The sequence below is a fragment of the Rhinichthys klamathensis genome, unplaced genomic scaffold (genome assembly GCF_029890125.1).
Source record: "Rhinichthys klamathensis goyatoka isolate OS25496 unplaced genomic scaffold, OSU_Roscu_1.1 h1tg000054l_1, whole genome shotgun sequence".
In the NCBI taxonomy this organism is placed as follows: Eukaryota; Metazoa; Chordata; class Actinopteri; order Cypriniformes; family Leuciscidae; genus Rhinichthys; species Rhinichthys klamathensis.
In genome coordinates, this window is record NW_026606599.1 from 2,371,980 (window position 1) to 2,396,222 (window position 24,243).

The window sequence follows — 24,243 nt, forward strand, 5'->3', positions numbered from 1 at the left end:
ATAATAAAAATGATTATAAAAGTAAACCGTGAAATATATCTTTACCTGTTACTCAACATGATGTGCTCTTCATCACACACACACTATAATAATAAATAATAATAACAAGTTTATTTTATATAGCGCATTTCAGAAAACTCAAGGTCGCTTTACAATAAAGTACAAATAAACATGAAATAGATGTGGGAAGATTTCTTTGTAAAGGACCCTAGCTGCGGAGTTCTGAATATACTGGATCTTATTTATAGATGAGTTGCGTAAGCCAGAAAAGAGAACGGCAGTAGTCAAGCCGTGAAGTGATGAAAGCACGAACCAGGGTTTCAGCATCGCTGATATTCAGAAATGGACGTAAGCGCATGATATTACGAAGGTGAAAGAAGGCAGACTTAGTGAGCGAGGAGATGTGTGGAAAAGAGGAAGAGAGGAATCAAAGATTATACCAAGGTTTTTGACAGTGGTGGAAGGTTGAACCGAAACTCCAGCAATATTAACATTGTCAACACAGAAACGGGATATAATTTGAGGTGAACCAATAAGTAGATCTGTTTTATCAGTGTTTAAGAAAATTACTGGTCACCCAAGCATTTATATCAATACAGGCTGATTTGGAATTTGTATAGTTGTGTGTATAGTTGGGTGTCATCTGCGTAGCAATGGAATTTAAAGCCATGATGACGGATGATGTTACCTAAAGGCATGTAGATGATGAAGATAAGAGGCCCAAGAACAGAACCCTGGGGAACACCGTGTGGGACAGAGGCAGTAGTGGACATAACCTGGCGGAACTGATGCAATCTGTATTTTATGGGGAGATTGAGAGAAGAGGAACAACCATCTCAGTTACTGTAAACAGCAGAGACAAGAAGCTGGATTGTCCAGAAGAAAAAACAATGTTATAATCTAATATAAATGTTAATGTAAATAATGCTTGTGAATTCACAACATTTGCTGAAGACCAAAGTCAATTATGCCATTAGAACGGACGTTTTTTTAAAATATAAAAATATATATTTTTTATTAAATATGAAATACAACTGCTCTTTTCACAGACAATATGTGTAGTTCTTAAAAAAGCCTTTGTGTAGGGTTGAGCGGACTCGCTCTACTTTGAGCTGGTGTATTTGGTCACAGCCTTTGTGCCCTCAGACACGGCGTGTTTGGCCAGCTCTCCGGGCAGCAGCAGACGCACGGCGGTCTGGATCTCTCTCGATGTGATTGTGGAGCGCTTGTTGTAGTGAGCGAGACGAGACGCTTCACCGGCGATGCGCTCGAAGATGTCGTTGACGAAAGAGTTCATGATTCCCATCGCCTTGGAGGAGATCCCGGTGTCGGGATGAACCTGCTTCAGGACTTTGTACACGTAGATCGCGTAGCTCTCCTTCCTGGACTTTCTGCGCTTCTTTCCGCCCTTGCCGGCGGTTTTAGTGACGGCCTTCTTCGAGCCCTTCTTGGGAGCAGACTTCGCTGGTTCAGGCATGATGATGATTACATCAAAGGGCTTTCATCATGACTTTTAACAGAAAGTGTGCCAGTCCCCTATTGGCTGAAGTCTGGACACATCATCAAGCCAATCAGTGATCTTCCCTCCAAACCCACTTTCTGCTACTGACACCGTACACGTCACGCAGTAGCAGACTACTCAGTCGTTTTAATGTATAGTTGCATTACGTTTTAACTTACTTTAATTTATTTTATTTCTTAATGCTTTATATTTATGTTCATTTTTAAAACAGAATGCTTTGAATTACCATTGTGTATATACCGTGCTATAGGAATAAACTGACTTTTCATTACTTCATTCTGCATTTGGCTACTAATATTAATAATAATGATGTGTGACTATTCTGCTTCAAGTTTGATTTGTTTAGATTTTAGTTTAATAGTTTACTGGAATAAACATGTTAACATCTCTGCAGACAGATACTTCAGATTTCATCAATAAAATATTCTCATTTTCATATCAGTATTAACATAGAAATGTATTTGCTCAGTAACATAAAGGGCACATTATTCTGCTGTCATGGCAACAATTCAGAAAGCCAATGACGATCAGTTATAGTCAGACCCCATCGGTCTGGGGCCGCTCACAAACCAAGAGTTCACTAATGGGTCCAACACAGTAGAGACACCGCAGGCAGAATTCCACCAAGATATACTGAGTACAATAGAAAACTACAAATAGTGTCTGCAGAGCTGGACCCACTACTAATTAAAATGAAAAAACGAGACATTCAAATTCATGCCCATCAAAAAGCGATACTAAGACCCTGCATCCCAAAGCTCTACTGTATCTGAGCGCAGAGAGAAGACCCTCGATCATAACTCAACAAATGTCAAACATGTTAAACCCTAAAACAAATCCCTAAACACAACAAATCAAGTTATTATTACATGCACAAAAAAACAATTAAACTGGCCAGAAGCAACAACTTAAAGTAAATTAGAATGTTTTCTGTCCTAAACAGAGAATAAATTGTGAGTTTGAGTTGCTTGTTTAACTCTCTTTAACTGTTTTCTTCAGGTTTTTAGCACTGCTGAAGCTGTTGGTTCCTCATCACATGTGGTTTTACACGTCCGAGTGTCACTTTGCTTTTTGTTTTGTTTCCAGGACATTGTAACCACATGTTTTAACGTACAGTAACAGGGTTCTGCCCTGACGCTGAGTTTGAGAGTTTGGGGTCAGTATCTTCATCAGCTTCTGTACATCCACTTCCTATATGGATATTTGAACACTTTCTCCAGTACAAGCCTGGAAATAAACATTTACACTTTACATAATTTATCCAAATAATATTTTTTTCCATGTTTCTTTTTATTGTCTGTTTAAATGTTATTTAATATATTTGTATGTATGTGTATTCAAAACGTAGATGTATCATGCATGATACATTCATCTGGAATGGTACCAGTTTTGAGCATCTTTAGATGTATTGAAATATTTATAACTCAGTTCAAAATGACGCCTCTTTTTTTCACAGTGTCTGCTTATGAGGCGATATGATTTCAACTCTTTATCAGCTGTGGTATATGAGTTTTACCAATTTAACCAACTTTATCTTTGTGTTTTCTGCACTGATAACACTAGGGTTTGTACCACTAAATACATGAGCTTGCTGTTCATCTGAATATCGTGTGTGTGTGTGGACTCTTCCTTAAAGCAAAAGTGACCAAAAAAATTTGCTCAACAAAAAGACTCAGGTTTATCAATCAAGTAATTTATTAATACAAATAAATAAACCATTTGACAGAAAAACAAGTTTAATGAACAACACAATTCATTCTCTCTCAAAGATGTTAATAGCCAAAAAACACTCCATGAACCCCAACAAAACAAAAAACATCTTCACGCAGATTAATACAAATTAAAGAAAATAATTACATAATAATAATAATTCATTACATTTATATAGCGCTTTTCTCGGCACTCAAAGCGCTTTACATAGAAGGGGGAATCTCCTCAACCACCACCAATGTGCAGCTCCACCTGGATGATGCGACGGCAGCCATATTGCGCACCACACACCAGCTTACTGGTGGAGAGGAGACAGGGTGATGAAGCCAATTGGTATATATATATATATATATATATATATGGGGATGATTAGGAGGCCATGATGGACAGAGGCCACTGGGCAAATTTGGCCAGGATGCCGGGGTTACACCCCTACTCTTTCGAAAGACATCCTGGGATTTTTTGTCACCACAGAGAGTCAGGGCCTCGGTTTAACGTCTCATCCGAAGGACGGTGCTCAATTTACAGTATAGTGTCCCCATTACTGTAATAGGACCCACAAAAGACCACAGGGTGAGCGCCCCCTGTTGGCCTCACTAACACCTCTTCCAGCAGCAACCTGGTTTACTCAGAAGGTCTCCCATCCAGGTACTAACCAGGCTCAGCCCTGCTTAGCTTCAGTGGGCAACCAGTCTTGGGCTACAGGGTGATATGGCTGCTGGCTACATGACTAAACCCCCCAAAAAACACAAAGTACAAAAATCACATCATATATAAAATAGAAGACATTTACCAGAAAACCTACTCCAAATCAAATGAATTCGACAGTAAACATAAACTTCATACAAATGAAAATTTCACGTGTTTCAAAGCGTCGGGAGTACGGAGGTTGGCTCGAAACACGAGGCTGGGATCGGATATACAAAAAAAAAAAAGCCAAAAAAAGAGAGAAAACATCAAATGCCCCGCGATCCAGTCCCGTTTACAACGGCCATAGAAGCCACCAGCAAAGCTAAATCAGGCCTGGTTAACTGCTGAGATGAAATGAGATCTGACCAGTGGCCTAACAAACCATCCATAATGTTTGCTTCTGCATTAAATCACAATACCCTAATTTAGTGGAACAAAGCTTGTAAAACAAGAAATAAAATGATTGATATTCACTTAGCTCACCCAGATAATGTCTGTGCAAAAACAAACAAGGAAGAGCTATCGGACAGAACGCTTCAAAGCATAAGACAAAACCCGAGCTGTGTCCCAATCCAGAGGCTGCGTCCTTCAAAGGCCGCATTCGAAGCCGATCGTGTCACTGCGGTGCGACGAAGGCCGTTTCAATTCGAAGGCTTCTACAAATCCTGCCTACAAATGTGTCTCCCGTTTCCCGTGAAATGAAGGATACAACAGATGGACTGTGTCCCAATCAAAGTGATGCATCCTTCGAAGGATTTGGACTTCAAAGGCCTCGCGTTGTCACTGCTGCGCAGGGAATTCTGGGGTAGGAAAGGCTAGTGATGGGACTGTTGATCCCGGGGCTCCGATGCTCCAATGCAGTTTTCAACAAACTATTGTATCACACACTGTACTGATGCTTGTATCGAAACGACAATACCACGTGATTGATGATCTTTGAAGCTTCGAACGTCATGCAGAATCTGAAGGTCGGGACAGATGGTTTGAAAAAAATGGGCGCTTCGCAACCTCATCTGATGATGCATAAAAATGGAAATGATTATTGAGGAGATAATGTAATCCAGCTGTTCTGGATTAGTGGGAGTGGCTTGCGGAGCTGTGCAATGTGGTGCATTCTGGGAGTTGTTGTCTTGCATACAAATGTGCCCTAAAGTTATTTTCTGTCTTTTCTCGGTCAAGAGGGCACCAAATTCAAAAATTATTTTACATTTCGACTACATATATGACCCACTTTCAATAAAGATTAATTATGAAATGGGTGAAGTGCTCCTTTAAGAGGCCTAATAATAGAGTTGAGCTTATAGTTGTGGTTTGACTTCTGCTCTGTTTCTGTTCTGTGGGTTTAAACAGAGTAGAGGAAATATTTATGCCTTTTTTGCATCTTTAGTTTCATAAACCTCAAAATATTACCATAAGAGCACAGATTCACAGTAAAATAACGTGCCTGTCTTTCATTGACTTCCCCATCAAATCCATCTGTCTGTGTTCAGGAAGGCCAGAATGAAGCACTTCTCGTTTCTAAAAGTAGTCACTTTCATTGTGCTACTCACCTTTTAGAGAAGAAAAGAACATGTTTAAATACATGAGAAAGTAAACAAAGAGATACATTTAAGATATTTCAATTATTTTGCTACTTTCAAAATATCAGAGAACACAATGAACACCGCCTACAAATGAAAGTAAATACTGTTACACAAAGTGACACAGATAAAGTGATTTTGATTCAGGTCACATGGACTGATGATCGGCCGCAACAGGTTTTTAAATAGCAACAATCAGACTGGGCTTGAAATGTAGACAAATCACTGCAAGTCTTCTGTGTGCAATATGATGATGCATACAATGACAGCAAAGCGGTAGAAGATTTGTATCTGATAATTTTACAGAAATAATGACAAACACATTTGATAACTTGTTAATTATATAAATCTTCACGTTATTGCAGCAATATTTCAAATCCATCCACTTTTTTAGCAACAAGCTATTCGGTAGCGTTATTTGCCTTTGCAGATCAGTGCTGGTCACACAGAGGTGAAAGGTGTTCGACTCGACAGCTCTTTTCTCCCTGATTTCAGCCACTCTTTCTTCTGCTTTCAAGATGAGGCCTTTGGCATCTGAAATGACTGTAATTACAATGGCTTCTTATCATTGGGGTCAGACACAGGTTTAATCTAACATGTTCACTTAATATTGCTTTATACAGAATAGCATTTATATAAATTCTCCACAGTGATAATCTCATACATTGTGATCTGCTTGCGATGTGATTAGCTTGATGCTAATTGTAGCTATAGTGCATCTGTTACCCAGCTGCAGTTGTGTGATGTATTTGGTCAAAACAATTCTAGTAAACAGCATTATAGATAGTTTGTGTTTCTGGTGTAGCAGCCAATGTACAAAATGCCTTTAATGAGTCAAACATGTATAATTAATCTGGAAACATTACTTTTTATGTCCAGTAGTTGGCTATCCCTCAAGGTCATTGCAAGAATACATCAGCCTGTTTTTTTTTATTTTTAATTTTTTTTTCAAGGGGACGAGGTTATAAAGCCTATATGGAAAAACTTATGAGATACATACACAGGGGGAAATGTATTATTGGTCAGCACCACCTATCGTCCAGGCGTTAATTACGTTTAGCAATTTGCATTCGGTGTTCGGTGTGTGTGCGTCACGCTCGCTCGGTGTGAAAGGGCCTTTACAACAGTAGTCCTAAACTAGATGTCACGTGGTGATTTCACACATGTATTCACTGCCTGTAGTGTCTGTCTGTAGTGTATGGCTGTGTGAAGTGTGAAGTGTGAAGTGCGAGAACAATTACTGGAAAAACGTTTTCAAGTAGCTAGATGAACAGAGCTGTAACAACTTGCATACACCAAAAGAGAAGCTAATAACTCAAAATGGCTCTCTCTTTTTCTTTCTCTTTTTTCATGTACTTCTGTGTAGAGTTTTGTCTCCTCCTCCCTCCTTTCTTCTTGAAGTGTGAAATGACTGTTTAAACACAGGAAGTGTGTGTTTTAGCACACAGCGCTGTTAAATCAGTCTATTAATGTGTCAGTATGGGCTCCAGTGCACTGCCTCTCATCTGTGAGTATTTCATCATATTCTTTACTATCTTCTTTTTTTCTGTTTCTAATGCAATGTATTCAGCTGAAGATGGGATGATATAATGATTGTTGTGTAGGAGAGTCTATGAGTTCACAGCCTCACTGTATTCTTCATTGTTCAAATTCATTGTGATGATATGTTGCGTGTTGATCAGACAGAGAGTTTGATGATGCATTTATCTGTGTGATAATGCTTGTGAAAGATGGAGGCAATGTGTGCATGCATTTTTGCTTATTTTTGTTGAAATGTTTCCTCCTATTTCAAGTAGTTCAGCTAAATTAGGGGCCATATTCACAAAACATGTTTTCTTACGACTAAGAGTTCTTCTAAATAGCAGTAAAGATTCTTAGTTAATAGTTTTCTCTTAAAACCTATTCACAAACCTGCTGAGATCCACTTTTACTAAGGAATAGAGAGAGAGAAGAAGAAGAGAAAGGGCGGGATTGACCTCGTTGCTATGGATGATGTCATCACGCTTAGCTACTAACTATGACCACAGTGATTGGCTAATAGGGAGGGGTCTCTGTCAGTGATAACCACATAAATATTGTAAGAACGAGCCAACGAGGTATCATGTTCCCATATTCAAATAAAGATGTTAAAATAAAATTGTTGCCATATTCAAATAGAGATCTTAAAATATAGGCTAGGGGTCACTATTAACATGTTCAGCTAATTGTGAGCCTCTTCCATTTCTGCATCTCTAGAGATTGCTGAATTCAAGCAACAAATGATTCTTTATAAACAATTCAGTAAGAGCATGTTCAAACGGTCTATCTAATCATTTCGGCAGGAGGATATGCATACACACACAGCCGACTCAGCTAGTTACCTCGACAGTTTTCTGCATCCCTCCGCCACTCGACTCCTCACTCTCGACTGGTTCCTTTTCCCAGTCGGGATACGGGGCAGTACTCTGGGTTTGGGATAAATTATGAGCTCGATCCCCTCGGACAGCACACCAAAATACACTTATTTTACTCGTTTACTTTTTCGTCTTCGATCATTTGTGTACATAGAAAAAGTCTTAGATCTTTGAGTTCAGCTCATGCAGAATGGGAGCAGAAACAAAAGTGTTGCATTTATAATTTTGTTCAATGTAGTTATCAGTATCCCACAAACTATACTACAGTATCCCCCCCCCCCCCCCCCCCCCAAGTGCTGTGTGCAGCAAACAGAGGCAAATGAAAATGACTGTGATAGTGATGGCTCAGATAGGGAGTACCAGGGTGAAACGGCCCATTTGGCAGGTAGACTATTGAATGGTGATGCAGAGGTGAACTATCTGGAGGATTAGGCAGATGTTCATGAGAACCAATTGGTGCGCCCCACACATGACATAATAATAATAATAATTCATTACATTTAGCGCTTTTCTTGGCACTCAAAGCGCTTGACATAGAAGGGGGGATCTCCTCAACCACCACAATTGTGCAGCCATATTGCGCCAGAACGCCCACCACACACCAGCTTACTGGTGGAGAGGAGACATAGTGATGAAGCCAATTGGTATATATATATGGGGATGATTAGGAGGCCATGATGGACAGAGGCCACTGGGCAAATTTGGCCAGGATACCGGGGTTACACCCCTACTCTTTCGAAAGACATCCTGGGATAACCACAGAGAGTCAGGGCCTCGGTTTAACGTCTCATCCGAAGGACGGTGCTCTTTGACAGTATAGTGTCCCCATTACTATAATAAGACCCACAAAAGACCACAGGGTGAGCGCCCCCTGCTGGCCTCACTAACACCTCTTCCAGCAGCAACCTGGTTTTCCCAGAAGGTCTCCCATCCAGGCACTAACCAGGCTCAGCCCTGCTTAGCTTCATTGGGCAACCAGTCTTGGGCTACAGGGTGATATGGCTGCTGGCCACAAACAGCCCTTTCTACAACGTAGAGCCCATCTTCAGTGCACTGAATGAGTGCACACACATCTCCCTGAAACTAGGACAGGGCCCGAGTGTAGTCATGGTCTAGCCCATAGGGGTCTAGTCGAACAAGCAGAAGTTCCTCCAGGGTGTAACTTTGTACATGACAACGTTTTCACCTCACTAAGCCTTCTTCACAAAATGACAAAACTAGGTATTGGATGTCTTGGAATGTGTTGTGTAAAGAGGTCTCATTGAAGAATTTGAATGAATTCTGACTATGGTGTTTCCCACAAGTCACTTTTGTGACCGAGTATAAAACCTAATAATTCACTAACTTAACCAACATAAAATCAAAGAGGGCATAATGTTTGAGTGTTAGGGAGGTCTAAGGAGTAAAATGCAAGTACTCAAATTGCAAGAAATAATTTGGGATTGAACGGGTAAACATTTATGGACGTTTTTGCTTTTTTTAGGACAATGGCAGGAATCAAAGTGGGAGAGAGAAAGGGTGGGGGGGATCGGGAAAGGTTCACGAGCCGGAACCCGAACTCGGGTCAACCGAACTTCCCACAAGGCTATTGATGCAGACGATGGGGCAATGACTACGTTTACATGTGCACCAATAATGAGATTATTTATTCTTAATCGCATGTTTAAAAACATATTTAAATGACACGAGCAGAACTCTTAACTCCAGTTTACATGCAATTTTCATTATTCTGATTATTCATTTAATAAGTATGGTTATACCACACTCAGATAGGTATTCAGTAGGCATGTTAATCTACTCAAATCAAATTCAAAATAAATGTTTATGAACGTACCAGATATTATTTGGCGGCGTGATGAACATGGCAATGCCGGGTATGCCTTCACTGCCGTCGTGTTCTTCACACCGTCTGGATGAAGATACGGACAGCGAGTGTTGCCAGAGTTTAGCTATTTGGAGAAGGGAAAACTTCAGAATAATGTCACGAGTTTATTCATAAAGTTGTGTGAACAACACACAGCATCCGGGTAGAACCGAACACAAGCGCACTTTGGTCAGAGCGGTAATAATGTGATTAAAGGAAAGGAGTAGTTCATTTTAAAGTGAAAATTATCCCATGCTTTACTCACCCTCAAGCCATCCTAGGTGTATATTACTTTCTTCTTTCAGACGAATATAATCTGGGTAATATTAATAAACCCTGATGCTTCCGAGCTTAATTAATAAGGTGTTTATTAATATAACTTCGATGGTATTCGTCTGAAAGAAGAAAGTCATATACACCTAGGATGGCTTGAGGGTGAGTAAATCATGGGATAATTTTCATTTTAAAGTGAACTACTCCTTTAAAGGGACACCAGGCAGAAATCCCGTTTTTGTCAAACAGTGACCCCTAGAGTCGCTGTGGAGAACTTGTATTTAACGTTAATGTCGTAAATACCACTCACGCAGAGCGTGACGTGTTACATAGTATACAATAGTAGCTACATTGTGTTTAATTTGTCGTTTATTGAGATCTAATATATGTTGTTAGTGGTGAGAATTTTCACGTGATTAAATACATAGATCCGACAATTATCCCCATGAACTTTAATAGTCCAGAGGCAGAACTTTTGCCAAGTGTGTCAGAGGTTCTGGGTTCTAATCCGTACTAGTAGTATAGTTTATTTTCCTCATCAAAACCGATTGTTTATTAGTGATTGTATATCAAGCATGGACAAGTTTTTTGTGCATTAGGTTTTGTGATTTCACCGTAACAAATATAGAGAGTCTCTCAGTTCCTGCAACGGATTGAGGCGCGCGTCCGTGTGAAGACTATGCGCGTCACAACAGAACACTGTATCCACGCCACTGATCGCAGTGGCAACAGTCTATGAGCGGCAAGTACATTGGTCACTTGATTTCAAAAACAACACATATCTGATCGCCTCTTGAACGAAATGAATGCTCTACTAGAGTTAACTGGAGATGTTTTATTTGTTTGTATTGGTACATCCGTGCCGCGAGATGTTTCAATGGGGACATTTCACACCCGCAAATTACGCCAATGCTCGTGTCTGACTCCTCGCTCGGTCAGTCTGCCGTTCCCTCTTTCTCTGTTCCTCCGACAATGCTTTCCTAGCTTTCTGCATCTTATATGCCGGCTCAGCCATGCCGATAGTGTGACAAACTCTCCATCCCTCTCTACATTGTTCCTGGATGGGGGTGTGTATGTGTGCAGTGCCGTAAAGGAAAAGGTTACATCGCGAGAGCTGATATCACGCGATACTTCCTGACGCGGCCCGCCGCACCAAAGTTGCAAGTGGGATTTTTCCGCTCACAGGCACCAGGGGGGGGCGAGACGGCCATCATTCAACCCGAAAGAAGTCATATAACCATTTCAATAACTCTGAAGCTGTTCAGTTAAGCTAAAAAAAACTGCATAGAATCCCTTAAAGGTGTTTACATGCCTGTTAATTGCGATTTAAATTAGCGTACACCACATAGTTTACTACGATTAGGATCTTAATTGCATTAGTTTGATCGAAGTATTGTTTACAAAGGGTAAAGGGTAAAGTTCCATCAAATAACACTCAAGCTTTTCTCAGAACTAACTTCTCTTTTCTGAGACACTTTACAGTTATTTTTTAACAAGCTGGTCTCAGTTTTTTTTTTATTGCTTGTATGAAGTCAGTTCAAACTGGCAGAATAACCACAGCTGTGTGTGAACATTTTAACAGCATTTTGTTTAATATTTTGAATACTTTATTTTGTGAAATGTTTGGAGTGAAAACTGTTCTTGTGCTATATTCCTTTAAATATACACTGTAAAAAAATGCTGTAGTTATGCAGCTGTTTGCCAGTAACTTACTGTAGATTTAAATTGATTTATATTTACTGGCAACAGTTTGTTCAAAGTTAAATGAACATTAAACATTAACAAGTCTTTGTCTTTACAGAATAAAATTATAAAATAACAATCTAATGCAAAGCATTCTGAGAACCAGAAATCTTCATCAACCTTTTTCTGGGTTTTTTTCCTTCAGATTTTGCTTCCCAGAATGCTTTGCATGAGGCTGTTATTTTAGCTTTATTCTGTAAAGATAAAGACTTGTTAATGTTTAATGTTCATTTAACTTTGAACAAACTGTTGCCAATAAATAACATCAATTTAAAACTACAGTAAGTTACTGGCAAGCAGCTGCCAGTAATACTGTAATTTCTACAGATTTTTTTTACAGTGTAGATATATTTCATGTTTATCAACAACCTAAATGATCTCAGATCATAGGAGCCGATCCCGTTTAAAGGTGCCCTAGAATGTTTTTTTTAATTTTTTTATAATGTTTCCTGGGTTACCCTTATAATGTTAGTATGTTTTTTAGATAAAAAATAATCATAATTTAGAAATAAATGGCATTTTTCCTAGCCTGCTTTTAGCCTCTGATTTGAACACTCTGTTTGAAGGGGCGTGTCTGCTGTGGGATTCAGTGTAACCGCGGCCACTGCTGTGATTGGCCGACATGCTTGCATATGAAATAGCAACGCATTACATGTGAAACTCTCTCCCGAATACTTTTACTACTGCTATTATACGTTTTTACTATTACAGCTATCGGGATTAACGAATCGTGAGATGTTTTCAAGTATTTAGATCTATTCCCATCACATAAAATGTTGCCGTGGTGAGCATTGAGCAGATGACAGTGTGTTGATCGCGAGAATGAAGATCTTATCATTGCAAAGCAGTTCCTGCACTCTCTCTGCTTTCACCAATGCAAACACGATGATGTAAATACAGTAAGAGCTTCGTTGTGCAGTAACGTGCGTCATTGATTTCATAACGAGTTTGGCAAGTGTCCAGATAAACTCGCGCTGTGTGGAAAGATTGTTCTTTGATCGCTTTCTGTATATAATTTGTTCACAAATTAAATACGATTATTTTCATCCTACTAAAAGAAACGATGTGAAGCTGATATTTTAGTCACTGGCTTGACTTACTGATGCATAAACAGTATTGAACGATTTTGAGAGAAAGATTACCTGTCTGAACTTGAACAATTACTCATCAGAAAGTGTTGCTTGGTAGCTCGATCCGAGGCCAGCTCTGTATTGCCCCAAGTTGAGGAAACACTCGGTGAAATGTTTGGAAATTTCCAGAGAAAATAAAATTAACCCATTGTTTCTTCAGAGGCCCAGATGAAGGAACTAAAAAATACTTTTGTGTTCATGTGTACATCCACACTGAGCAACTGCCATGCTTCGGCTGCGCAGTTCCGCCTGGCATTGAGGGCTGGCATTATGCAAATATTTGGAGGCGTACATATTAATGATCCCGACTATTGCGTCACAGTCGGTATTGTGTGGAGAACCGACCGTTTTTCAGGGGTGTTTTTCATAAACGTGAATTAAATGAGAACGCGAAAACAGTCCAGTTTGAGATTCACTCTATGTCATGTCCATGCACTGAACTCTTGTTATTTGACTATACTAAGGTAAATTCAATTTTGAACTATAGGTCACCTTTAACCTCGAGCCCCGGCAAACACACAAGATATTCTCCATTCATTCTATCTAGAATCTATCCAATCAAAAGATTCGGGAACCTCTCTCTGATTGGTGGATCTCATATAGAGTCCCGGCTCATCATAATACACACACACTAATGCAGTTATATTTAGCATTATATAACCTGATACACAAGATTGTGCTTTCTGGGTTTTTGTTCCGCACAATGATGAATTACATTTTAACTATCAACAGCTAGAGAACAACTCGCGACAACACTCATGGAATAATATGGGTTTTAGTTTGGTTTGTAATGTACTTGGAGTCAGTGTGTTTCTCTTCACGAGACACAAATAACTTTTGTGTAATGCAGAGTCATGCTGCCTGCACAAGTCCTGTCCACTAAACCCCCAAACACAGTAACTATATACATAAACTATATTTATAACTATAAACAGAACACCAGACCTGTTATCCGACAGTTCCTTACCCGACCCGTTTGACATAAAGACTGTGACCCGGACCGCACCTGCTTTAAGATACTGTTGTCTCTCCTGAAGCTCTGCAGTGTTTAGTGTTGTTGGTCCTCTTAACAGCATGAACAATCGTAGAATCGGGGCAACCACCGGCAGAAACATACATCTATGTCTCAGGACCCCTAAAAGGACCCATAAATAAACCACTCAGGCCACCTCATTTTCTGTCCCTTTATTGTGATCCTCAAAAGCACTGAGGTCATGCACTTGGTTCTCTTCCTGGTTCTTGTTAAATGCCAGTTTACACTAACAAACACTGACCAATGCGAGCAATCACAAGATTACAGTAAGTCACTCCTCAGACATTTAATAAATCCAAAAACAAGCGCTGACCAATGCCAACAGAGACAGAGAAACACATTGATCCGACAGAAACCGACTGAGTCTCTGTTGCAGTTGGTCGTCGATATCGGTACAGTGTGAATTGGCCTTAACTGAACTGGATTTGGTTCATTTAAGTGTAGTGTATGTGAAACACACTAAGTGTCCAAATTATTTTTGCAGCCACTATAAAGTCACAATGAAGTTGATGTTGCCAGCGTCAAACAGGAAGTGATGTCGTGTGTCTCAAACACTTTGACCTAGTTTGGTTTGGACTTCTGAAGCTTGTTTTGTTCCAGTGAAGAATCAGTGATGTGAAACCTTAATTGCATTAATTTTTGCTTGGAATGTATACATGCAAGTGTCTTTTAAAACACACACACAAAAAATATTTCTGTAATGTCATAGTGGCATGAAAAAAGTATGATTCTATGTTATTTATATGCTTTTCATGTTTTACAAAAAATAAGCAAACACAAACAGGGGTACGGAGGGTATGATACAAAATTGATATGGAACATGAATAGTTAGAAAAGCAAAATACAAGAGGGAGCAAAACAAATATGAAACTTCAGAAACAAACAGAAAACAAGCAGAGAGCAAAAGAGACAGAGTTACAGAGATTCACTGATTGATCACATTTATTGAAGAGAATAACATCATATGTTGTATGTTGTGAAGCTCAGTGGTTCAAACCGCTTCTTTATTGTTGAGCATCAGTGAATCAGTGACTCCATCAGTGACTCCATCAGTGAATCAGTGACTCCATCAGTGACTCCATCAGTGAATCAGTGACTCCATCAGTGAATCAGTGAATCTATCAGTGAATCAGTGAATCTATCAGTGAATCAGTGACTCCATCAGTGAATCAGTAAATTGACTCTCACATCAGTTCACAAGTCCTGTGACGTCATTGTGTGTGATGATATTAAAGGGTTAGTTCACCCAAAAAATTCTGTCATTAATTTCTCACCCTCAAGTTGTTCCAAACCCATAAGACTTTCGTTCATTTTCGGAACACAAATTAAGATATTTTTTTAAGAAATCTGAGAGCTTTCTGACCCCACATTGTCAGCAACGTCATTGCAACATTGCAAGGTAGTAAAGACATCAATAAAATAGTCCATGTGACTAAAGTGGTTTTACCTTAATATTATGAAGCGACAAGAATACTTTTTGTGTCCAAAAACCCCCAAAAATAACAACGATCTGACTTTTTTTTTTTTTCGGACGACAACTATCTTGATTAATGTCGACTTACCCTCCTATCTATCCATATGTGCAGACTTGTTTAGACTTTATGTTCTCTTAGCCAATCAGAAGTATCCAACATGTATGCACTGATGTCATGCTTGCCCTTGGAAATGGTATAACTGGTGTGAGATTTTGTGTAAGGTAGAGTCTCCGGCCTACGAGCTCCTCGTGAGACTTTGAAGCCTGGCTCTACCAATGAAACTGGACACTTTTCTTCAGTAAATTTTTATCTATTTGATTTGAACCTCACGACTCCTGGTCTTCTTTCATCATATCTGGTCCTGGGTCTTAAGCTGTTACCGCATAACAGTTTTACCCCATTAACAGTTTTGAACTTTATTCAACAATTTCTTCTCTTCCACGTAAGTCTCCTCTCCTGTTGGCGTAGTGTAAACAGTGCAGCGCTTCCGGGTTCTACATCAGAACGCCGGCTCATTATTGGCTAACTCCTGCGTCAGCATCACACGCATGTGTCGCGGTGATCATGTGACCAGCGTCGGCCACATGGACTATTTTATCGATGTCTTTATTACCTTTCTGGGCCTTGAAAGTTTCAATGACGTTTCTGGCTATGTGGGGTCAGAAGCTCTCAAATTCCATCAAAAATATCTTAATATGTGTTCCGAAGATGAAGATGATTTTTGAGGGAACTAACCCTTTAAATGCTGGAGAATAATCCATCAGTTCCCACCTTTATGAGCATCAGAACAGAAAAACACTTTCAGTTCATGTAGAATAAACTCTAGACATGTTTCAGTGTGTGATTTACATTGTGTTGAATGAATGGAAAAGCTTCATCGGTGTTTCTTCTGCTTTTAGTGCTGATGTCCCTCGTTCACTCTGGACGCACTGACAATGTGATGGGTGATGAAGGTACTATATATGCATTATTACAGTAATACCGGGGACACACTTAACGACTAGTTGAAATATTCTAAGACTGAACTGAACACACTTACAGACTGCCGCAGATTTTAAACACCTACTGTGAACTCTGACTGAAAGTAACTGTCTCGGACTCAGCCCGTTTGGGCATGATCAGTCATAAGTATCAAATTACATTCATAATCGGCCTTACATTTATGTGTGTCCCCGGATTAAATTGTATTTACAGTATTTAACCAATGTGGATTGTGTTTTTTTTTTTTTTTTTTATGTTTTATGTCCAAATTTTGCAGTCACACATTTTCACACAGCATCATCTGTGAGACGGTTAGTAGCCTAACAGCAAGCAAATAAAAAAAAATTACACGAATTAGGCTATATGTAACACAGTAAACATATCTGGCCGGTGCTAAAAATGTGTAGAAAAAAAATCCACATTTATTTGTAGTTTAAAAATTTACACAACATTAGAATTTACAGCATTTAACACTGTTTGTGTAGTAGACTGATGTGCTTAACACACACGTTATTTATTTTAAATGCGTTATGTAAATTATCTAGTTGAACTGAACAGAATCCAGTCAGCTCATATAGTCTGTTAATGACATTGACTTGCCATTTCATTGTATATTGTTGTAAATAAAACATATCATAAAAAAATAATATACAAATAATAAACAATCCTTAGGAAAACAATAGGGCCTTCGCCCTTTCAGGGCTTGGGCCCTAATAATCATACTTCATTATGTCAATCAACTACCCTCGCTGACTGCTAGTAAGATTTTGAAATAATCGGTTTACTGTATTTACAAAACAATGAAGGAGAGAACGATTGATTGCTGCTGTGAAGGTATTATTTATTACTTTTTTACACAACAGCTATCGCCTTTTATTGTCGTAAAAGTAGTGCATATTTACACACACATATACATATATATACACACACACAAAATAAAGTGTATTGTATGTCTTATACACTTTGAAAACGTAAGTCACTTTGGATTATAAATCAGTTTCAGATAATAGAAAAAGCTCATAGTCTGAAAATACGGTATAGCACATTATTTCATGGACCCCCTGGTTATTGGTCACTGACCCCACTCTGAGAACATCAGCCACGTTTACAATTAGGAACAAATATGTCAAGTTATTCCGACACATATTTCATTATCCTGTTTAAAAGGCCACGCACAAGCCTATATGTGTGTGTGTGTGTGTGTGTGTGTGTGTGTGTGTGTGTGTGTGTGTGTGTGTGTGTGTGTGTGTGTGTGTGTGTGTGCACAATACTCCAGAGTCTGACCATCTTTTTATTAAAGAGATGCAATAATGAAATTCAAACAACAGAATATCACATTACACAAGGTTAGAATTAGACAAGGTTATACATTCCATAAAACATTAATTGTGAGTAAAGACAAATTAAACAATAATTATATTCATATTGCTATACTTTACGCCCGTCCTTCGGATGAGACGTTCTGGCGCACTATGGCTGCCGCCACATCATCAGGTGGAGCTGCACATTGATGATGGTTGAGGAGATTCCCACTTCATATAAAAGCGCTTTTCAGTACCTTGAGAAACATTATAATGCAATATTATTATTATTATTTATTTTTCCAATACAATCATTAATATATCCTAAATCAAACTGAAGTCATTCAAATAAAATAAAAAAAGATATTTACAGCCCAGATTTGATTATTCAAAAATAACTGTGATCATCTTAAACGAGTCATATCTTCCAGGTTTGAGAGCAATTGACAACATTATATCATATACAGATTGGAGATTAATCATAATAAACATGCGGCTACAACAAAAACAACAATAATATTAAAATTAAATGTTAAAACTGTGTATTCCGATTATTCCTCCAGCAATAACAGTGTGTAGATCCTAGAACAATTAAAGACCAAGCAAATACGCTATGAGACAGAGTGACTTAAATACACACATCTAAATGAGACACATATGAAACCTGATAAAACTAATCACAAGTTGAGTCAACAGGGCATGAGAGCATCATGAGGACCTCTAGAGGCCAAAACATGACACAACAAGCAAAACACTGACACGTGTTGAGCATCTTTTATGCACTTTTGTAACAAATAACTCAAAGGTATTTTTTAGACTGTAAGGTTATATATGTGTAAAGGGATTTACAGTCAAAGACCCAGAACCAGATATGATGAATGAAGACCCGGAGTCAGTGACTCATTAACAGTAAAGGAGTTAAAATGAACACGTGGTCCAAAACTGACCCATTAAAGTGTAAGAAGTTAACACGGGTTGTGTCATTTTTAACATATTTTTCTAAGAGTGTGTAAATAACATTAATAGGCAATTTTAAATCATAAGACAACTTAATAGCCTTATTGAAAATGTATTTAACTTATAGAGTAAATATTGAAATATTGTACAAGCTGCAATTGGAACGTCCTTCTGAGTAATTCAAGGAGCATACATGTGGGCTAACATAAATATCAATATTTTATTTAGTTTTAACAATAAATGCAAACGTTTTTAATGTAATCAACACAAGCAAACTCTTTAATTTAATAGTCTATTTCTCAAAGTTTTGAGTTCATGACAGTTATCTTGATACCAGGGGCGTAGCACAAGATCCCGGGCCCTATGTATAGGCAGTCCTGATGGGCCCCCATGTTCCAAATAAAATATATTCCAGACTTTTCAAGGGCCCTCTCTCCCCTTGGGGCCCTGGTAATCAGTACTGGTTTTACCCCCAGTCCGACGCCCCTGCTTGATACTGCAATACTTTTTCAATTTTAACACCAGCAGGGACAGAGAATCAAGATCCGCCTCAAGCAGTCACTCTCACATGTGACATACAGAGAGAAGACATTCAGTGGACATACAGCTGGATTAAAGATGGTTCAGTCATCTCACACACTGAGAGAGTCCTCAACATCACATCTGTGTCTGATGGTGGTCAATACAGCTGTAAAGCAACGAGATCAGACTTTAGTGCTGGTGTTACAGTAACTGTATCAGGTGAGTCTTCATATTCAACTGTTTTTAATGATCATTTAAAATCCATATTTGTGGTTCAACACTTTTCGTATGCTCTTCTGTATCAGCCACATCTGTTCTTAAGACAGCAATTCACTTTTAGTCATGATTCTCTCAGATGCAGAACTGCTTACTAAATACAGCTCAGTATAAACTGTTTTCTGCTTATTTCTTTAAAGCCCCATTATGCTTTTTCAAATATTACCTTTCATGATGGAGCTGTTTTTTAATGTAAAAGGTCTGCAAAGTTTTAAAGATCAAAGTGCAGATAAATAAAGTTATTGTCTCCTAAAGAAATATATTCTGAACTGCAGAAACGAGTCGTCAGTATTTCCAGTCTCACTTCAGTAATTTATCTACACAACAAAGTAACTAATTTGCATAATACCAGAATATGATTTTCATTATCTGCCCGTCAACAAAGTCTGATTTGACACTCAAACACTTTAGTTCAGGGGTCAGGATCCTTTTTGACTAAAGAGCCTATTTTAGGATACTTTGCTCGTCTGTGTTTCACTCGAAGCGCTTACACAGAAATCACAGGCGTAACTATCGGTAAGCGCTGCACACACACTTCAGCCGGTACAACTTTACATGTTTCATTATTCTAAACTTTATCAACTTTGGTACATAAAAAATAATAATCTTGTAATTGGCTGCTTTTTCTGCAGAAAACTGATCTCTAGTGATGTTAATTTTTTTTCATTGATAATTTGTTGGCAAAGGGTGAGAGATCAGACCACATGATTTTTGTCAAAGAGCCAGGTGTTGCTCATGAACCACAAGCTGTAAATAAAACCTGAAATAAGAGAAAATAGCTGTCTCATACAGTAATTTTCCATCAGAACGCCGGCTCACTATTGGCCGACGCTGGTCACGTGATCACCACGACACGTGTGATGCTGACGCAGGAGCTGTCCAATAACGAGCCGGCGTTCTGACAGAAAATTACTGTATGTTTATGATCCTGGTCAACTTTGCTGCAATACTCCACAATATACACAATAATACACAATCTTACATGGCTTTTGGCCCCTTATTGATATGTCATATTGGTGAGTAAAATGCCTTTTAATAAACTAAATGAATAACTTTTATATTTTTAGTAAGGCTGCTCTTTTATGGCAAAAATCATAATCATGATTATTTTGAATATTGAATATGTCAAAATTGAAATCAAGATAATTTAACACGATTATTGGTGGGAGATATGATCAAAGTCATGATATGATACAAGTATTTCATGATATTACTTTTAGATATCTGTAAAATTTCCCAATTATCGATAATTAAGTGACACAATAATCATGTTTCAACCTGGAAGCTCTTCACTGTTTACACTACGACAACAGCAGAGGAGAACGATGTGGGAGAGAAGAGATTGTTGAATAAAGTCGTTATTTGTGTTTGTTTTTTTGTGCACAGAAACTATTATCATCGCTTCATTAGTGTGCGTACAAAGTTCGCTCTCGCCGCCCTGCCAACGACGCCGTAGAAAGATTCGTGGACGCTCTACCGTAGATCGAATGCTTGGTCTTTTTTTAAACTTTATTTCAAGGGGCCGTAAAGCAAACAAGCATGTTGATCGTTATTTGTGCAGACTGACCAAGGGTATAAGTTAACCTCATAGAATCTTTTAAATGTGAAAGTAAGAAATTAAACGATGGAAAGAACTTAACAATTATAGTGACATGTTTGCTAACAAAATAATCGAATTAAAAGCATTGTGTGGTGTGGCTTTTGTGTTCATGGTTAAGTGCTAATAAAATTTGCATTCCAGCTGAAAAACAAGTGTTCTAGCGCGAAAATGTTGATGTAGATGCAATCTGATCAGTAAAAACCAGCCCATTCTCATCCCAAGGCGTCATCTAACTGACGCTTTTGACCATGCGTCAACATGCCGACGCACATGGTACCCCTTAAGCGTCAATATGAGACGCGCCTCCTAGTGGTCTAACCCTACCCCAGACCTAAACCTAGCCATAACGGAAGCGTCATCTAACTGACGCTAAAGGGTGCCATGTGCGTCGGATTTAGACGCATGGTCAAAAGCGTCAGTTAAATGACGCCCGAGGATGAGCGTCTTAAATTGACGCTTAAGGGGTACCATGTGCGTCGGCATGTTGACGCATGGTCAAAAGTGTCAGTAGATGACGCCTTGGGATGAGAATGTGTTGGTAAAAACTAGGGCCGGGACTCGATTAAAAAAATTAATCTAATTAATTAGAGGCTTTGTAATTAATTAATCGAAATTAATCGCATTTTAATTGCATAAATATTTGACCTGAGAACAGTGAGAAGTAATTTTTTTCACATGGATTTTTAGTATACCATTGAATAATGACAATACATAAGCTTAATCAACAACATATTGTTTATTTTTGTTCAACCAAGTCCAGCAGACCAGTGCAATTTTTGCCATTAAGTGTAGCAATAGCTACACTAATAGCAATGGCAAATTCCTTGTTGCATAACTTGCACACAACCATGCTCTTATCGACGCTTCCATCCGTTCGTTTTTTATAACAAAATTCCCCATCCACGGGGCCAACCAAAGCGATCTAGGCGATCTATGAAGCAAGCGATCTCGTCAGCTTCTTCATCATGATCGCTAGTTGGTGCTCCAGTATAATCGGTCCGCCGAAACTCATCCAGTGAGAAACGTTCCGCGGTGCAAAAATAAGTGCGATTAAAATAATTTTTTGTGTAAATTAACGCGTTAAAGTCTGTAATTAATTAATCTTAATTAACGCGTTAAAGTCCCGGCCCTAGTAAAAACGCATGAAGTGACCAGGTGTAAACAGGCCCACACACACACACACAGATGACTGCTAATAGCTACCAAACAAAACCATAAAGTTAAAGAAAAATACTTTTAAGGAAAATTTCATTAAACGTTTTATAGAAAAACACTAATGTATTACCAATATATCCTGGATTATTGTGATCAAACATTATCTGTAATATGTAATGGTCTTGCAGTTAACTGTTAGCTAGCAATAGCATAGCACACATGTATGAGTTAATGTATTTACAACACAGTCACGGCCTTTAAAGCAACATGCCACATATCATCAGTGTTTGTTGGTCTTCTCCTGGACTCAAGCACAGGCTCTCTTCAGCACAACGGTGACCCACAAAACTCAGACAACAGAAACACTTTAAATCCCAACAGAACTTTAAACACTAACCGATCTCTCAGATCTAAGCATCTTCACTTATTACAATCCAGTTGGACAATTTCTTTCATACAAAAGTTCTTGTTGGATTTACAAAAGTTTAGTTGTTGTTGTTTCATTGAAAATAATAAATATAGGCCTATTGCCATTATAGTGATCAGTGTCTGCTTTAGTTGGGCTCTTGCCTTTTTTCACATTCATTTTTGCTGCTTTGAGTTTCTACAGCACATTTGTTATGGCAAAAAATGCAAGAGAAAATCTGAAGAGATGATCATGCAGACATGCAGTGGTCTAATTCACTGGTTTTCAAACCTGTCCTATGGACCCCTTGCCACTGCACATTTTGCATGTCTTCCTCACCTAACACACCTGATTCAACTTGTCAGCTCATTAGTACAGTCTGCAAGACTTGAATTTGGTGTGTCTGATGAGGGAAAATGTGCAGTGGCAAGGGGTCCCAAGGACAGGTTTGAGAACCACCGGTCTAATTCACTGATCTCATTATATTATATTGTTTTATTCTGAAAGTTATTAATTTCACATTGCTTATATAGCTCTAGAATACAACTCCTTAATGTTCTGCTTAGATATTTTGACATATTTAATTAAGTCATTATGCAAAATAAATATTTTGACAGGATCATGTAGACTCCCACGTACATCAAGAATAACCACATGATTGTGACAAAATCAATATGTAGATTAACAGATCAGCTCTGAATGTAACACAACAATATACTAAAGTCACTAAAGGTTTTTATTTATTGCCACCATTGTTGAGATACATACGCAATGTCTTTGTCTCTTGGGGCCCTATCTTGCACTCGGCGCAAATGACTTTGTATACTGACGCATGTATCATTCCTATTTTGCACCCACGCAAAGCGGACTTTTCCCTCCACAGACACATATCGGTTAACTAAGAAATACACTTGCGCTCCGCGGGGCGGTTCAGCGCAAAGAGGAGGCGTGTTCCGGCGCAAACTTTCCCTCATGCTATTTTGCTGTTCTATAAAACAATTGCGCCACTGACCAGAAAAAAACTAGTCTAAAGTCAGTGGCGCGTTGCGCGTTGTTCATTATGCTATTTTAAGGGCGCATGCTTGACCATAATGTAGCGGGTGCACAACGCGCATACACTTTGATTCTCTCATCTAGCAGCAGTTTTCATTTTTACAAATCATACATTATTACGATAGATAGATAGATAGATAGATAGATAGATAGATAGATAGATAGATAGATAGATAGATAGATAGATAGATTGACAATTTATTATAAAAGCATACATGTAGCTTACACATTTACCCAAATTATCATACGCATGTTTAACAGAAGTTAATTTGGGTGGGTTTCTCCATCCCCAATGTCACTTCTCTGTGTTTTACGGCCCTGACGAGAACGTTGCTCTCCTCGGCTGTGAACCGCTCCTGGCCCGCGCCTGGCAAATCCGCCGTTATAATAGGGATCCGCTTTAGAACAAGCGCGCCTGCTCTCAAAGGGAATGTGAGATGACGCTCTGATTGGTTTATTTCACGTTACGCCCAAACCACACCTATGAATAATGAAGCTACTTCAGACCAACCCCTTTTAGATTTGCGCAAGAGGCATTTATCCCGCCGGGAAAATAGCAACATTGCCGGGATCCGCCCA

At 38.8% G+C, this 24,243-nt stretch overlaps 2 protein-coding genes across 2 annotated transcripts in view; both read right to left on the minus strand.

The window, feature by feature from the left end:
* LOC130083233 (Fc receptor-like protein 5) overlaps positions 1–24,243 on the minus strand; it is a 514,396-nt gene that overhangs the window by 253,270 nt on the left and 236,883 nt on the right. The window lies entirely within an intron of this gene.
* Positions 1,027–1,479, minus strand: LOC130083341 (histone H2B-like). The gene has a single exon (XM_056248355.1). It carries the CDS (start codon positions 1,475–1,477, stop codon positions 1,103–1,105), a length of 375 nt encoding a protein of 124 aa, XP_056104330.1. The 5' UTR covers positions 1,478–1,479; the 3' UTR covers positions 1,027–1,102.